General features: G+C 34.5%; 2 protein-coding genes across 3 annotated transcripts; both read right to left on the bottom strand.

Moving 5' to 3' along the window:
• Positions 1-65: 65 nt before the first annotated feature.
• Positions 66-6,257, bottom strand: LOC145612373 (monothiol glutaredoxin-S17-like). The gene is made up of 3 exons (XM_081667748.1): positions 5,881-6,257; positions 3,813-3,887; positions 66-1,722 (listed from the first exon to the last, which is right to left on the bottom strand). Exons 1-3 carry the CDS (start codon positions 6,052-6,054, stop codon positions 493-495), a joined length of 1,479 nt encoding a protein of 492 aa, XP_081523874.1. The 5' UTR covers positions 6,055-6,257; the 3' UTR covers positions 66-492.
• Positions 6,258-8,518: 2,261 nt separating this feature from the next.
• LOC145611800 (putative nuclear RNA export factor SDE5) lies at positions 8,519-18,144 on the bottom strand. Of its 2 annotated transcripts, XM_081667167.1 has the most exons (12): positions 17,825-18,144; positions 15,926-16,644; positions 15,516-15,541; positions 14,116-14,175; positions 12,782-12,843; positions 12,340-12,548; positions 10,471-10,553; positions 10,300-10,356; positions 9,804-9,871; positions 9,618-9,727; positions 9,464-9,528; positions 8,519-8,849 (listed from the first exon to the last, which is right to left on the bottom strand). In XM_081667167.1, the coding sequence occupies exons 2-12, from the start codon at positions 16,632-16,634 to the stop codon at positions 8,733-8,735; spliced, it is 1,566 nt and encodes a 521-aa protein (XP_081523293.1). In that variant the 5' UTR covers positions 16,635-16,644; positions 17,825-18,144; the 3' UTR covers positions 8,519-8,732. The 2 variants fall into 2 exon arrangements, 1 of the variants encoding a protein (XP_081523293.1); XR_014106454.1 differs by lacking the exon at positions 9,618-9,727 and having other exon boundaries at positions 8,767-8,849.
• Between the last annotated feature and the right edge of the window lie 777 nt (positions 18,145-18,921).

Below are 18,921 nucleotides of genomic sequence, written 5' to 3'. Positions count from 1 at the left end.
TGTAATGCTCCGGTATATGTAATGCTCCCATGTCATGACAATATGTTAGTATAAATAGTGCAAAATATCAAAAACTTTATCTACTATAAAGTGGAGGCATTATTTTGAAACAAAAGCAGCACATGTTTGTCCAATCCAAGTAGCCAACTCATAAACGACCCAATGTATATGATACCACTTTCTCAAAACAGTGAAAACTTTTAAGAGAAAAACAGTTGCACATAACTACTCTAGCCTAATACCCCCATGTCATGACAACCACAAGGGACAGACCTACTCGTACCCTTGAAACTATCACCATCAAACAACTATAAAGAGAGCAACCTCAAATGAAAATAGCCAAAACATAAACTTTCACTACACCGCGAAACTCTTGAACATGTATGATGTAGAAAAATTCACATTTGGCCATAAATCAATATGTAAGACTACTGTGCAATCAAGTTGGGGACTGATATTATTTTCAACATCCTGCAATTCACATAATAGGACCTACTCCGAAAGAGTTGATTTAAGCTCTCCATTGTTTTTCATCTCCAAAATGATATCACAACCTCCAATCAGCTCACCTTTGTAGTAAAGTTGGGGATAAGTAGGCCAATTGGAAAACGTCTTCAGCCCCTGTCTCACTGCATCGTCACTCAGAATATCAAAAGATCCAAATGTCACGCCTTCATCCGTCAAAGCATTCACCACCTTGGAGCTGAAACCACATTTAGGAGCATCAGGGGTGCCCTTCATGAAAAGCATAACAGGTGAGCTGCTGACCAATTTAGTCAAACGGTCATCGAGTGTTTCATGAGGAATAATGACCCCTTTCTCAGCCAAAACCCTCCTGAGCTCACCACTTTTCTGCATCTCCAATACAACATCTGACCCACCAATGAGTTCACCCTTAATGTATAGCTGAGGGTAGCTGGACCAATTTGAATGAATCTTGAGACCTTGACGAACTTCAGTATCATTTAAGACATCAAAACTCTTATATTCTACCTTTTCTTGCTGAAGAATATCAAGAACTTTTCGGCTAAAACCACACTTTGGTTCTTCTGGTGTGCCTTTCATGAAAACCATGACAGGACTCGAGTTGATGAGGCTTACAAGGCGAGAAGTAACAGATGCACTTATCCCAGTCGATGCTGATACACCCCCATTTCCATTTCCTGATTCTGATAGTTTCCCGTCGACGACATTAGAGGAACCTATATCATGATCGCTGAAAATGTCTTTTAGCTCATCACCCTCATGCATAGCAATGACTATATCACATCCACCAATAAATTCACCTTTGCAGTACAGCTGAGGATATGTTGGCCAATTGGAGAATTTCTTCAACCCTTCTCTAACTTCTTGGTCAGTTAGGATATCGAAGCTTCCAAATGGGACTTTCTCTTCATTCAAAATATTAACAACTTTCTGGCTGAAACCACATTTTGGCTCTTCTGGGGTTCCTTTCATGAATAGCATAACTGGATGAGACTTAATCAACTGTCGTAGCTTCTTGTTAAGATCATCACTGTGACCAGTCTGATTGCCCACTGGAACTGCCTTATTGTATTTAGCAAATTCTTTCACTGTTTCTAGGACAGTAGCTCCAGCAGCCAAACCAAGACTGGCAGGTGCAGCAGGTTCATCAGGGTTGACTGATCCAGCAACTTTGGCAACTTTGTTGGCCAAGCTAGATGGATCTGCTCCCTCCAATGTATCGACAGCCTTGCCACCCTAATTAAGCAGGAGATAAGATTAGCATATTCGACAAACTAAGTGCATAATGACCAGAAATTTTTCATCAAATTATAAGAACATAAAATTACATTTAAAAAAAGATGGACAAAAGAAATGGCTCCTTTATTTTAGATAATTAAAAACTAATTACATACTTCCTCCGTTTTCTTTTAGATGCAACACACTTTTTCACGGTATTTAAGAAATGTGGGGTTCACATGATATAATACACTTTGAAATGGGATGAGTGGTTGTTAGGAGTGTAATTTAGTGGGTCATGTGCTTTAAATAAATGAAATAGTATAGTATTTCCCTAAAGTAACTTTCTTTTTATAGTGTGTTGCAAGTATTGTGACATTTCCTTTTTAAGGAAGTGTTGCAAGTAAAAGAAAACGGAGGAAGTAGTATTTTATTTTCAGTTTATGGAGCAGAGCAAAGGTGATAATCTATAATACCATTGCTATTGCTTTGTGGGTGTCACAGCCTAATATCACAAATGAGGTCTCAATACCTTTACAATGTGGTCATAATGAGGCCAAGGTTACCCTATGCCAGGTGCAAACAAAATGAAATAGTAGCATTTTGATGGTCTTGCCAAAATCTATTTAATTATATGATAATCCAAACTCAATAATGTATAGCAATCATAAATGCAAACACGAAGAGGATCCCATTAATTTGACCATATTTCTCTATATATTTATTATAGAAATTCTACAAAGTCAACAACATATGCAATCTAACACCAGTGAAAAGACTTCTATAACAAAATGCTCCAATGACTACAATGATCTACGGGAGCTGCTGCTCAATTTATGAAATTGACACTAGAAAACTGAACTTCACAACAATTAAAAAAAAGATGGAGAAATCTAACAAGACCCGACTTGTTAATATTTTTTCTTTTTTTACTCCATCCCAAAATAATTTGCTCACTTATTATGCCATATAAATATAAGTTAGCAAGTTGTTAAATGTTTCATTGACTATAAAAAAATAGATGTGATCATTGTTATGGGAGATAAATAAATATCTAAAAATAGAATAAGGTGATGTACCCTAAATTCTAATACTGGGGAAGATGGGTAATTTTTTTTTTAAAAAAAAAAAAAAAAAAAAAAAACATTGGTCATTGTCATATTAATAATATCCGCAAACCAATCTAAGACAGAATAAGAGCATATATAGTGAGCACATCATTTTAGGACACAGAGAGTACATATTAGCATACAAAAACAGTCAAATTAGGAGCTCAAATACTAAAACTAAGATTTAAACACCGTATTATATGTAGAAAGAACATAGCACATATCATTAATGAAATAAACCACAAAAGAACATATAGCCGATATCATTGAAACAAACCACAAAAGAACATGCACAAATTAGCCTTTAAAAGGCTAATCGCTCAACAGAGTGTTTGTTAACTTTGAGCTATCCCATCATTTGCACGTTTATTAATGTCCAAAGACTCCCATCCATTAGAGAAATCAAAGAAAGTGAACAAGTCCTAATCAGGATCGTGTAGCAGTCCATTGCAAGGTATGGGACTTGAGTCCTACATTGGTCATATGGAGGGCTGAATCTGCTGATGTAAAATTTATAATGGACTCCTCCCCTTGAGCTAGCTTTTGGAGATGGCTCTCCTATTGACCTACATCAATCTGCTGAAACTCAACAAGATTTCGTGCATTCCCCTGATTAAAACCCCTAGAGGCCAACAAAGACCAAATTGTTTGGACTTAAGTTGGCTGAACAAAGGCAAACTTTGTTCTCCTCTCACTTAGATACAGAGGGAATAATAAACTAGATCAAGTTGTTTCTAGCAGTGAAGTATCAATCAGATGTCCTCAGAATTAACCTTCTAAAGGAAACAACATAGTCACAGATGCAAAGTTAAGGGTACAAGCCTACAAGAAATTTGGAATTTCACAGGTGAGTCTATTTCAGATTTCTCTCAGTATGACCTAGGAAGTATCTGCATTACAGGCATTGAGCTAATATAAAGGTGTAATATCAAAGTAGTTCAGCAAATGATGATAGCTGAAACACCCAAATATAAAATTTAAGACAATTTGTAAGCTTACCTTAAAAAAGACGAAGTAAGGCACAGCAGAAACAGAAAAAGCCTCAGATATCTCTGGTTGCTCCTCAGCTTCAACCTACAAAAGAGTGTGCATAGATCAGACCTCATGAAAATGTAAAACTAATATACCACGCAAATTTAGGAATTATTTCACTGTCAGAAACAAAAAAAGATGAATTAATACCTCATCCATGTTTTCCCTTGTAAGAGTTTATCACTCACAAATCCAAGATATATTTTTACACATGAAAAATCAATTGTCCTAGAAAATAAGAAACTAAGAAAATCATACTTCACTATGTTGGGATTTCACGCTTACCTTAATATCTTTTATACCATTCAATATCTTTAATACATTTAAGTAAAAATTACAACAGATTAATATTTTGAAAATATATATCGAGCCAACTCTAACAAGACCCCACATGAATAGTGTAAAAAACAATCGAATGGTGGAAATGGTGTAAAATTTTTGTTGTTGTGATTAAAAACAATAAAGTATAAAGTATAAGACAAAATAAATATATGGTTCAGCAATAATAAAGATGCACTATTTTCAGAAGCATATAGAGGCATACAGCTACCTAGGAGCGGTTTTAAAAGTAGGGGGACAAGTGCTTTCGATGAAGAATCATGAAAATCAGCATATTTATAAACAAGCTAAGCATGGGGGGGGGGGGGGGGGGGGTGGTGGGCACTTCTGCTTCTAGGGTACACTGTGAATTTCAATGTCAATCGATGACTTTGATGGATTTAAAATAATAGTAAAAAACTCATGGTAATACAAAGGCTGAGAGTTAAGTCCTCTACATGCTATTCACTTGACATACTGTAAAAATCTTATTATTCATCTACCCAAACTTTAAGTTCACACCATTCAGCTGCTTAAAATAGCTGACAACCCAAATGCTTTGGGTGATGAACCACCATGGTCCATCCTAAAGCGTACCAACCTGAACTCATAACTCTCCACCTCCAACTCAATCCGGCTAAACCATTTAACAGGTCTGCCCACAAGTCTACCACTGTTTTAGGCCGTGACTGGACACACTCAACTTAAACTTGAGGAAATGAGGAGCTTGTGCTTGTTCCTGTGAATTAAGATCCAGCTCACAATGAAAAACAAGTGACTAAAAGTCCTCAGAATCTCAGATAGCCAAGCGACTTATTTATATCAAGAGACTCCACCTTCTTTGACACCTGAGCATGCAATTTAAGCATTGAGTCTCCAAGGAAACCAACATAAGATTTCACAAACTTCAGAAATTCAGCCTTTCAAATAGGAGCCTATTGCATATGACTATATAAAGAGCAAAAATATGTGTAACATATCCCTCAATAGAATCCTCACCGAGTCACCGGCCAATGAAGGTAAAATCAAGAATGGCTAGCACAGTAACGTGAGCCCTCCTAAAGTGAATTCTAGATAACTTGATTCTACTACCCTCCAAATGTAAACAGAGACAAAATCTAAAAGTGAAAATATAACTAGACCAACTCAACCAACCCTTCAATTCAAGTCCATAAGTCACAAAAAAGCTCGCAGAGTACGGTCCATAAGATCACACTCTCAAGAAAGACTCAGCGTCCCCGAATCCAATACCCCCCGCCCCGCCCCGCCCCATACAAAAAACAAAACCAATATTCAAATGACACAGATGCTGTCATTGAAAGGGCCAAAGGATGTATATCAAGACTAAGTAAAGGAAGATGCTGAAGATGCTTTTAGTGAAGATGATGTGGGCAATACAACTAAAGATTATACAGTTATTAAACCCTAATACAGACAAAGTCATTAAACCCTAATTAGAAACATAACAATCACCAATTCAAAAACAACACAAACAACATGATTCAATCAAAAAACCCAATTTGCAGAGTATAATAAATCAACAAAGTAAAGTAAACCCACAAAAATTAAACCACTAAATCAAGTTTTTTTTACACATTTACAACAATACAGCAAAACCCAACACCATATAATCATAAAAAAGTAAAAATAAATATTAAAATTCAAAAATTACAAATAAAAAACTAAAATCAGCTTTTAAAAATTAAAAAATGATTACCCTGAAGAACTGGGCATGAGGAAAATCAGTAGAAAGGTGAGAGAAAACTTGGTCCATGTGTTTGGAGGCTTCACACCAAGTCGCCCAGAAATGTAAAATGACAGGATTACCCTCGCTCACCGCCTTATCAATCTCCGCTTTTGACCCAGCATTCTTCACACTTCCACTCCCCATTTTTCAACTGTTTAATCTTCAATCTTTCTCTTCGATTAAGATGAGAAAGAAACACAAATTAAATTGATTGATTGATGAGATTTGATTTGATTTTCTGGGAATATAAACCCAGAAATTTGAAGAGAAGAGTAGTTCTGGGTGCGACTTCTTGTGAATGACGGTTGTTTGAGAGTCGATGTTAACGCCAAACTCCCGAAGAATCAATCGATCTTCGCCGTTGATTTTTTTGTGTTTAATGGGCTTTGATGCTCGACTCATGTCACGTATTCTATTCCAGAACCTTCTCTTTTTTCTTAGCAAAATTCGCTTTATGTCCGGTACTCAGCTTTGGGTCGGGTTTCGTAGACTTTTAGTCCTGATACGGGTCGAATAATTTGTGATCTAGTCTGCTGATCTGTTTGCTTCGCTGTAAATATGGTTAATATCCCATTGCTGAAACCTTTGAAGAAGATTGAGGATGTCGGTGATGATGTGATCGATTTGCCATGGAACGGACCAAACTTCTTTGACTACGTTAATTACTAGGAGATTATAATATACTTGTATCTATCTATAGTCAAATACTTATAATAAAAAGCGGGTCTAAAACGGAATATATGCCACATGACACCTTTCACCAGTATTAGATTTATGTCACATCACCCGATCACCGTAAAATCTTTCTCAATGATATATGTCACCGTAACACAAGACCAACAAGAAATGAATTAACATTCTTGCCAGCTTTTCTATCTTTTAATTATTTTGATATTTAATTATAATATACTAAATACTTTGTACAAAACATCAATTTGAGAGCGCTTATTTAGTACTATATAACTTTCTTATAGCCAATATAAATTTAACTAGACAGCGAAAATAATTATGTCATCCCTCAAGTCGTTGCCACTAAAGTTAACAAAAGCATAAGTTTTAATAATCAAATGATTAAAAATCAACCTTGGTAAATCTTGGTTATTATTCTCCGTTATTATATTACGGAGTATAATTTTTACTTTATCATCATACATTAATTATATGTACTAATGGTTAAAACTATACATCTAAAGATATGAAAATCAAATTGTTGCAAGTAAAATGATACAGGAAAGTGCTAATTTAATTTGAGTGAAAAATTACTTATAAAAAATGCACACAAAAAAATTGATGTGAAAGAATGAGAAAGTGAGTAAAGAGAGTACGTAATGGACATTTAAATTCCGTCCATGAATGGCAATATGGCATTGCTCGTGTTAGCTTCATTGTTGGTCAATATAGCATAAGAACAAAAACTCACAGGGCTAAGTATTAAAATCTTTAATGAAAATAATAGATTGGATTACATACTACCTTCGTTTCATATTATTTGCAACGATAGGAAACACAGGAAGACATTTGAACAATTTTCCAACCTTTAAACCAAATAACATTCATTTGACTCAAATCCTTTTAACTTTAACGGCCTCAGGGCCGTTAGGCCCTTCCTGGACATTGAACTCGACCTTCTGACCCTCGGCCATGTTTGCTTGGCTCACAGAGGCATGAACAAAGATTTCAGCACCACCATCGTCGGGGCCTATGAATCCAAAACCCGCTTCAGCACTGAACCACTTCACAGTCCCCACGGCCATTGCTAATGACTTTCGTGGTGATCGATAGTTTGAGTATAAGAATGGTGGGACGGTAATGTTATTGCTACCCTTGACCCTTAGCTTTTACGTTGTAAGTAGTAAGGTCACGGGTTTTATAGTAGGTAAGAAAACTCCTCAATACAATTCCTCCATTTCATTAACATTATTATTCAAATATTGACTTGATCACTTTTTTTTTTATCATTATTATGTAATAATGTATATGTTGCTTGATTAATATCAATATATAATTTCCCATGTGTAATTTTTATTAATTGATAATCAAAGTATAATTGATTAAATATGTACATTCACAATAATTACATTAGTTGGTGTATAAGAACGAAGAATTATATTCAAGCTCTTAATAATAAATTTGTTAGAAAAATTGAAGAAACCAGCAAATTTCCTAACGTGGAAGAGTAGTGCATAGGCACTAATTTATGCCGGCACAGCAGTCCAGCACGAGAAGCATGGAAACACTAACTAATACAGTAACGATTAACGGGTCGGGTATTCCCTTCGTTCCTTAAAGCTTATATTGTCTTATTACGGAACATAGTATATTTTTTCGGTTCAAATTTTAATATTACCTCCGTTGATTATTATGTGCAACTTGGTAATATTTAATAAAGGTAGTAATTTTAACCATTAATTGTCATTGATATAAATAATTAATTGCATATTTGCATGTGACATATTTTTATTCGTTTTTTCATGGGTAGATAACTGTTTGGTTAGCTTCAAAAAATTGCAATTGGAATTTCTTTCATTTCACTGAGAACTGACAAATATAAGTTGTATTTTTGTCAACCTATTTCACCAATTACTATTTAAGTATTTGACACTAAAAGGATACCAATATTCATGAGAAATGAATAGCATTGCAAATTAGGAAGCTTGCACAAGCGAAAGTTGATCAGTTTACGATAAATACCTTAAGAAACAACAGCCATATAAATAGCCTTCAAGGACGACCATATATTGGGTTTCATGAACAAGAAATAAGCACAAATGGCCTTTGGATGCATTCAAAATGAATCAAAACCCGTGTATAATATTCTTGTATTATTTTCGACCAAAGCTAAGGCGTTTTGGGTTGATTTCATCTAAGCGTACCAAGAATGCACCGGAAGTCTCATCTTCAATCCATCTAATGGCTTCCCTCTGCAATAGCTTTGAAATCTGTCAAACAAAAGATAAAATATCACCTTATGCTTTAGCTATGTTCATTTCTCTAATAAATGCAGATTCAAACCCAGTAGAACAAGCCATATAAGAGCACAAAAATAAGAAATTTTGCGTAAAATATAGGGGAACAAAAAGAAATAGTGTCCTACAAAATAATGTCTTTCAAATGTATTGCATACAAGAATGAATAAAATTCCCATCTCCTGCAAAAAGAGGAAAAATTGGATGGTAGCATACAAAAGTCCTACTCGCTATTTGAGATGTCGGAAACTTGGAACATACTAATCAGCTTCCTTATTTACACTTGAGGTTCTTACCTATGGTTTATCATTGAAGATTGAAATAATAAGTTCATTGATGTTTAAAAAATAAATAAAATTAATCCTTTTTAAGGATCAACAATATAAAGAACATGCATATCAGGCTTTGGTAGTTTGGTCTGGATGAGGAGATAGATACAATGAAGATTACTACTTTTAAAGTGGTGATCTTCATTGTGTCTATCATGCTTATCAAACATAATTCGCTACAAGGGATGCATCACGAGAACTTTGAACAAGCAAAGAATTTGAGGCAGATCGAAAATAATCAGGAAATTCAGGACATACCAGTCGCTTGCGCTTTTCAGCATCTTGATCACCAGTTCCAATAATAATTTTCAGATCCCTAACCACTGAAACAAAAAAAATAGCCGGTCAAGGTCATAGCCACTGCCTCCATGTATTGTCACGACAAGAAAATAGGAAGAAAATGATGGCATACTAGGAATGCCAGAGAGTGTACGAAGGTGAATTTTCACAAGACTTATTGCTTCTTTAGCATCATGATCTTGCAAGTCTAGAGACATTTCTTCACGCATCTTGTCATCCCCACTACCATCATTGAAAAACTGAAGGTTACATGAGGGGATCAAGGCATAACAAAATCCATCTATCTACAAAAATTCACCTGGTCTCAAATATTTTTGAGGCAGATTCTTCGTCAGCTTCACGAGCCTTATTGTAAAAGAACTGTCCCTATATCCAGAAATAGATGATAGAATCACTAAAAAGGCCAAACGTACTTCAGTTTAGATAATTAAATTCTATTACTTAACAGCTATGTACCATGAGAAATGCCAGACAATTAACCAATTGCAGCAACAGTAATCACAACATGGCCAAAAATCAGACACATATAAGCATTTCAAACACTTGTGTAAAAATGAGAAAAGCAAAGAGTTTCAAGATAGAAGCAGTAAAAATATCAATCAGTTTAAGTATAACTATAAGTTTCATGTTGATGGAAGTGTTGCCAATAAACTGAGAAAATTCTTGTCGAATACAAACCAATGGAAAACTATTGATATAACGCTCAAGTGCATTAGTATTAATTACACAACTGTTGTTGCATATTTAAAACACGTCACTGATAAGCGTAACCTGGAAGAAGAAAGAATTCCAACCTTTTCCAGCAGTAATGTCGCCAGTCCACGATCACCCTTTGCAAACGCTTCTGCAGCCTGTCAGGAAATTATAAACACTTGTCAGTAGCAACATTCAGTGACCATCATGGACGAGTAGACAAAATTTGTAGAAGATTTCATGGTTGGACAAAATTATAAAAGAAAACTTACAGCTTCATAATATTGCCTCATTGTCTCACGATGTTCTTTTACAGCTTTGCGGAGGATATAATAGCTACCTTCTTTGGCATCATCTACAAAACAGAGTATTATGATATAATAACAAAGCTCATCCATAGTCAGGTACAAAGCACACAAAATAATAGCTTCTTAACATAGTCAACAATACACTGAGATGCTAAATCTTCCATCAGATAGCAAAGCCAAGTCCAAATGAGGTACAAATCTGTTTACAATTTCTATAAATCGCAGACGTGAAACTAGAAAATACTCTCTCCAACTCCAAACAATGGACCATGTTTTTATTTCCGGCCTCATCAGAATGATAGAGCACTTTACGATTAAGTTAAAATTTGTGCTCTCCTTAATACTCTCAGTGATACTCTTAAATAAGATGTCCAATATAGACTGAAATGGTGTTGAACTGAAATTTTTGAAGAAGCTAAGAACATTTATCATGGTATATAACTTAATTTCTTGAAAGAACCCTAATTAGGGATGGAGGCCGAGGGAATATATAACCACAGAATTAGAATATGTATACTCTGGTATTTGAAGATTGGTCCATCTGTTACAAATATGTTACATAGCTTCACTATGCAAGAATTATGACAAACTAAACCAAAAATGCATATTTATCTCATCCTACACTCAGCAATCAGCAAAAACTTGAATTTCTTTCCTTTATTTTTTTTGTTCGATAATTACGATAAACCATTACTACAGGTAAATAAGTTTGGCACTTTCCACTTTATGATAAATCACGCACTGGAAGTGTCCATGCAGTTCCATGAATGAAGCATACTTCATTGGATCATAACAAATCCAAAGATATGCATGAATCTACACGCAGCAAAAACACAAAAGTCTATGCAGCAAGCAAGGACTAACCACGGATGGAAAAGAAAAAAAAAACACAGCAAAATCAGGCCACACGTGTCATTGTTTGGTGTCATATATGTGCATATTGATAAATTGAACCATACGTCTCTTGGGAGAGAGAAAGATAAATAAGATATTAGATATATCCTACCAATCTTTCAATTAAAACTAATTATAACTACATGATACAAATACCTTCAGTGCTCATATGCAAGAAAACAAAATTGTGCATGAGCTGAGCAGTCCCACAGAAATCATAAGTTTCTTCTTCATGTTGCATACTGGACAAATATACTAGTTAATTTGTTTTTGTATTCTTGTTAAACATAAATCTCAACATCTTTAGTTTACATCATCCATTTCTTCAGTTTACTACGAGTATAAAATGGTACGATAAAGCTTAACATCATAAGATAACCAGATAAATTTAAAGCCCAAACACAACAAATCTACATATATAGAGAAGTGAGAAACTCTTATATCACTAAGTTTTTTTTTGTTTTTTATTTTTATTTTTTTTTATTTTTTATTTTTATTTATTTATTTATTTTATTGAAGTTTCTTATATCACTAAGATAAAAGATAAATGTGTAGGATAATGTCACAAGAGAGATACAGTCAAAAATGGATTGAAGATTATACAATGAATATTATGAAATAAGGGTTTTACATAGGCTGCACAATGCAACAAAGCAGGATAGAGCAGCAATATATCCTTCTATGATACCATGGTACTTATTTAATTTTCCTTTTCTTTGTAACAAGTACCTTAATCCTTATTAAAGGTTATTTAAAAGGGCTGTGGATTTATAATAAGGTGAGTAAACATTCTTTTTAACCATTAAAGTCCAAATGATATAGTTTTTCTCCATTCTTTCAGTCAAATTTAACATATATTCCTTTACACTGACAGTTTATTCGATGCAAGTTATAACCAAGAATTAGATTTTCATATGGATTTTAGAATATGGAAAACACCTTTCACATTGTTAAAGTGAAGACTTGTGGCCTTAACCTCACAATCCTCAGCAACGTCATTCAAAGGCTCAGTCACAATTTCTCTGGTTGCCCAAGATCTTGTAGCATTTTTCAGAACGGGAGCGCTCACAATCAAGTCTGCTTGCTCACAACTATCACTGGATATCCTTGATGGGATTAAATTGGTTCTCATGGTCCTACTCTCATTACTGCAGAGAACAACCAAAAGTTGGTTACTAAAGCTCAAGAAAAACCCCTCTTCTTCCCGGGGCAGAATTATTTCTCCAGAAACTAATTCATACTCTTAGCCTAGGATCATTTACTGCCCAAAATCAGATTCCTAGTGTTCAGGGAAAAAGATATAGGTGGGGCAAAACTTCATTCCTCCTTGTGGTACAAGGAGTGGGTCTGGGGAGAATTAGAAGTAGAAGTTACTGCAGACCTTTGCTTTTGTTCTTGATTTTCAAATGAAAGATTCTTGGAGTTCGTCTGCAGATTAATTTCCTGTATATTGTAAGTAAACAAAAAGCATAACAAATGATTAGTGAAACAAACATTAAATAGTCACGTTCATCTAAGCAGGAAATGTGAGTAGGCAATGAAAACTAAAAGAGATATGCTAAAAATATTAAGTTGTCACAGCTCCTCAAATATTTGCTTATATTGGCTATATGTAGAATTTGATTTAATTATTTTCCACTACAATCTGAAAGCAATACCATCTGACACCTAGTTTTAGAAGTTGGTAAGTTTGAAAATGGTCCAAGGTACTACGATCAGGTGTGCATTTAAGCTTCTATATTTGGTGAGCAAGGCTTCAAAGTGCAGAGAAAGCCTAGTGAAAGCAACTAGCCTAGTGAAAGCAACTATAAAAAAGAAAGCACGCATATTTCACTTACTCCATTTGCCTCTACTTTGAATGAAATGATACCTGATGTCACATCACAGTAACACTATACATTTGTGTAATCTTTAACTTTCCATCCTACTAAAATAACTAATTGGTCACCTTAATTCACTTAACAGTTAAACATCAGCTCTAACCTAGCAGTAAGCCAATTAGTGACTAGAAAATTAGCAATACAGATATCAACTTAGTTTAGGCTTGTCTCTACCACCTTCTGATGAGAATAGGATCTGGAATGCGGCATGATTTCTAATGTGACAAAGTAGCTATTCAACTTACTCGATGGTTTTTTGTAATTAAATTGCACCATCTTCTGGCTTATAAAGAGAGTCAGAGGACATTAAACACTTAACAAAATCCCAGGGGAGATATCAAGCATGACAAAGAAAAAAAAATACAGCATCTGGGGTCAAGGGACGCTCTTTATAACTTACAGAACCAGTGGACCATTCGAATATTATAGTTAAGAAAAGTAGCTGATGTACCATGAGGCTAAGATTGTGGACCTTAGACTTCCAAACAAAAATATTGTATCACTTGTTTGGGCAATAGATTTTTCACTCAAGAAATTAGCTCAAAATTATTTTCGTTTTCCTTGCCACTTCTACGAGTCCTGACTCCTTTCTATTCCTCATCATCTTACACTCCTACTCTTTACCCTTCTCCATTAAGGAAAATACCTTCCCTACATTTATTTCACTTTTTTAAAATATTAGGGTCAAGAAGTACAACTTTGACAACAAATTTTTTTTAAAAGTATATGCTTCAAAGCATGTGAATATTTGACAAAAAGACCAATACACTTGAATAACTGCTTTTGAAAGTTTTCCCTAAATAAGTGGAAAAACAATTTCAAATGATAAATTTACCTCATATTGATTCCTTTTGTCAATATTTTCAGCCATAAGAGCTAGCAATGTCTCCATGGTCTGCATTTTTTAAGCAAACATAAGCATGTGTTATAATCTTCAAAAAAAATGTAATAGTTAAGGACTTAAGATGGATATAATTTGGGACAATGGAACAGGAATTAAAGGGGAAAAAAAGGGGGCAGAAGTACTCAGATACTTCTGCCACAAAAGGCTTGAGATAAAAATAATATCGTAGATTAATTGATTAAATCTTTTTTGTTCTCCAATCAGGATTTTGTTTGTTCAATATTTATTTAGGAAATTCATATTGAAGAAAATAAAATAGGAAATAAAACCTTCAAAAAAGAAAAATTAAAATAGAGAATAGAAAATGGAGATATCAGCCCTTCCAGCCTTCTCTTGTAGAACAATTTTCATCAAATAGACATGTAATGCCTTTCTAAAAGTTTGTAGTTCTGCAAGCACACCTGCTGCACTAGTCAACCAGATTGCCATCAAGGCAGCAACTTGAGAACCAATGTCCAATGCACTACTCATAAGCCCTTTTCCAACTGTTTGGATACCAGGTCAGAGAGCTGACAAATGAGAGAAGACAACAATAACATGTATTTAAGTGTATATTTGATATAACCAATTGCCACATGTCATCTGAATTGTCACCATAAAACTTGACACAAATCCGCAACAGAGATGCAATACTATGTTTCCATGTATCCAAGACCCGCCCCTTTTTTTAAGTCTAGATATAACAATTAAGGATCGTATATAAGGCAAGTTATGTGCAATGCCAATGTATCACACACAAAAAAAACAAATTTGATCCCCTTTCTCTCCAACTTAGGCATTTCAGGGAATTTCCTCTATCTCACCCCTGAGGCCAGCAACTATTTATCTTGCAGAAACCTAGTCATCTAGTTAGCAATGGCATGACAGCACCTAGTCACTTTACTTAGCTACCCTTGTGATTGTCATAGACCCAAAAAGAATCTGTTTTAAATCACCTTTGAATATATGAGGTAATTAAAAAAAAAAAAAAATAGTTATTTGAATTAAGTTCTATGTATAAGATACTTAGACAAAACTTTCCTATTTTCAAAAATATCCATCCGTAAAAAAGTTAAATTGAACCTTTTTTCAGCTTTGATGCACATCTCTGCAGATAGTTCATATCATTCACTTTTGTGGTTGGTAGACAACAATAAACTGGTGTTCTAACAGTTGATAAACCATAGCTTCATCCCCAAGAACATAAAAAATTCTTGACAGTCACACATAGAAAGCAAATAGCTCATTAAGAACATGAAGCGTAGGAAAATGGGAAATGGAAAATTAGTGCGCATCACAATGATAAATATGGATGGGAAAAGAAGCATCAATAATTTGAGACATAATCACACCTTCTTCATGTCATATCCACAATGACCTGGCATTCATTCAAAATTTTAAAATAATTAGTAGTTGCAACAAAAAAAAATTGCTCAACTTATTTTTTAAGATTAATGCACAAGAAGAGTAAAAAAATGCTATTACAGATCTTTTTATTTTTAATTAGAATAAATTTAAATCATAGACATCAACAGATATCTAAAGTTCTAATCTATAAGACAATGTACCACGAGTAATCTATAGTGCTGCAATCACTTTTAATTTACTAAGGAAAGTTTTTAAGAATTGACAAAGATAGAAGTTGGCGGATCCCACATAATTAAATGATCAATTGACTGTACTATGCTCGTAATCATGAATAGCACAAGGACATCCACGGGATAAAATTTGATAGCAAAAGTAAAGAAAGCACAAGTGTTACCTAAGACTTCTCGAATAGCACTTCTTTCCAGTTGAGATCCATGTCCAAGCATTTCAAACAGAAAATTCTCAATGTCATCATTTGAACTGACATCGCTTGCTGATGAGGATCTATCAGAAGAACTCAAAGTAGCATCCCTTGAAAGCAAGGGTTCTTCAGAAGTATTGACAGCCACTGAGAAATCATTTGCCTCTAGTTTCAAAAGCTCTGTCCCATTGGGAGCTCCGTTTGATCCGGCAATGCGCCAAACACAATTTTTCCCATTAGCATGTGAAACAGGAGCCACTGAACGCATCTCTTCTTTCACAGGCTTTGTTGAATTAGGACTTCTATTTGATCCGACAACGCGCCAAACATATTCTTTCCCAGAAAAACTAGAATTTGTACCCACCGAGGTAGGATTTCTTTTCAACTTTGACGCTTGAGAGCTGCTCCTATTAGCATCACGTGACTTGTCATAGTTATTATAATTAGGAGTTTCTGAAGAAATTTCACAATTGATCAATCCCTTTGATTCATGGGTTGCATCGGCAGATGGACCTGTCTGCATCCCACACAATATATCACCAACTAGGGTAGCATCTCGGCCTGCCTTACAAAAAGCAGAAGCAATCTCCTCAAGAGAAAATGCAGAACCAAAAGTATCAAGCAGACTCTTCAATGCCTTGTCTTCATTATCCAGCTCTTTTGTAATTGTTGGATCCTCCATTCTGATGAGGCTTCAGAACCACAGAAAAAATGTTAGCATAGCACAATAACAAAATTTAAAGAAACATTTACGGAGTACTCCTGTATTCACAGCCATTCTGTTAGATGTAATGCGCAATTTCATATTAATGGATCAGAAATGACACAGGAATCCATCTGAAAACTGTAGAATTGAGCAATTGATTGTCAACAAACAAGCTTACGAAACCAACAATGACTTATTTTAACATCTCCTGAGGCACGGCATTACCACAACATATGCAAACTGAATATAGGACTCCTGAGGGCGGGGGCAAGCTACAAATATAGAATGCTGGAATAGCATACCTCCTAAGGTAAACAAGGCAAAGTTGGAGCAACACATTTGTTAGCACTAAGTTACTATAACTTGCCTTAAAAAATAATAAGAATCCCCCACTCTCATATGCCAGAAGTAGAAAAAAGGTTTGATACGAGACACACACCACAAAAATAGGTAACTAAAGCCAACTAAGGTCTCAAGCAGTCCCATTACTAGTGAGTGTCATACGCCAAAACATCGAAAAAGGAAGCTCATAACATGACTGCAATGCGATATAAGGCCTCAATACAAGACCAATTGTTATATTTCCCATTTGGCTTGCTTCCTAATCCCTCTATTTATTTCCTCTTCGTCATAAGTAATTTGTACTGAGAGCATCAATGATGCTTCAACATCGTTCGTGTGGTTCATGTCATTGCAAAGAATAGACCAAATCTAAAACCAGCATTGCCTGTACTCTATCTATTCTCAATTACAGTTGATAATACTTAAATTCTCCAATTAATTCCTCAATTCTTCAACTATTAGCAGTTATCATCACAGCAAGTAAATTTATAATATGCAATCAACAACAATGTATTATTATAATCTGACAGTAAATTTACCATAATATTCTTTTATAGATTTATGCAAACCAACCCACAAGTGGTAACACCCATTTACAGAAACATACAATAATACCAATATATGAATGCTAAAATAGGATACCCACCAAATCTATAAGATTAAGACAGCTTTATTGTTTAAATTTACAGTATTTATTATAAATCAATCATTGAAAACCGATGATCATCAATTAAATACCACATTAATTACCACAAACTAACATAATTAACTGAAAAAAAAATTGCATGAATAATAAACCAGAAGAATTCAAAGAAAATGCTTACTTTATTTGACTTCTGAAGACTTTCTTCAGAATTTAGGGCTTCAATCTTCAAACCAAGATATAAGAAGGAAAAAAAAAACCCCACTTTTGTTTTTATAGTACTAGAGTGAATTAGAATTTTGTACAGCAGAAAATCGCCCAGAAAAGTCTGTAACAATTTAGAAGGAGAAAGAAAAGATGAATCTTTGAATGGAAAAAAAAGCAGTTATATTGAAATACCCACATCAATATTCATGAAGTTGCATCTTTCCAAGCTTTCAAATTTCGCAGGACAAAATAAAATATCAAGGCACAATATAACTGCAGCCAGTAAGCGTTCTGCATTTGGTGTTATTTTGATTTTTAAGCTATTATTTCATGCTTTTGGTAAGTGTTGTAATGTAGTAAACGGTTGTTGACTCCACATTGACCCATCAATTTCCATTTTTTTTTTATAAAAAAAGGTCTATATGCCTATTACTCGTATAGTCTATAGTCGTACTTTGGTGCAAACAAACGTGGACTGAGGGAGTATTTTACAGTGTCCTAATGTGCAATTACGCGAATTCGACATTGTATTTAAGTGCACAATGTTAGTCCGTAATAATGCACTTGATCAAATGACAACTCGTTACACGTATTAAAAACTGTGTTGGTTTAGTGTTAAATAAAGTGTATAAAAATCGATTCTACTCTTATTAAAAAATTGTCTCCTTTTGTTGAAGAGTGAAACTTACCAAGTCAATTTAAAGCATTTAATTTCTACTAAAGTAACACTTCCTTGACATAAGTGGTGATTTTGTTCTTGGAACAAATATCACATTTAATATCGATCATACATGAATAAATGTTCTGCAATTAAGTTTAGTCTAGTCTAATGCTTTTAATTACGAAGTATTTGCTAGATTATACGCAATATTCATTTCATTACCAATGTGTCATAACAAATAAGATTAGAGTTAGTTTTGGAGAGGCAGAATAAGAGTTGTATAAACTTTTCCTCTGTATTAGTTGCTTAATTGTTAGGCAATCAATCTAAACTTTTTTATCATAGATGGTGTGAACTATGTCACTTTAAATTGAAAAACTTGATAGAAATGCAAAAGGCATGAAGGATGG

This window comes from Chenopodium album, chromosome 24, assembly GCF_948465745.1.
Source record: "Chenopodium album chromosome 24, dcCheAlbu1.1, whole genome shotgun sequence".
NCBI classification, from domain to species: domain Eukaryota; kingdom Viridiplantae; phylum Streptophyta; class Magnoliopsida; order Caryophyllales; family Amaranthaceae; genus Chenopodium; species Chenopodium album.
The sequence above is the reverse complement of the archived record's forward strand: the minus strand, read 5'-3'. Positions and strand labels throughout refer to the sequence as shown.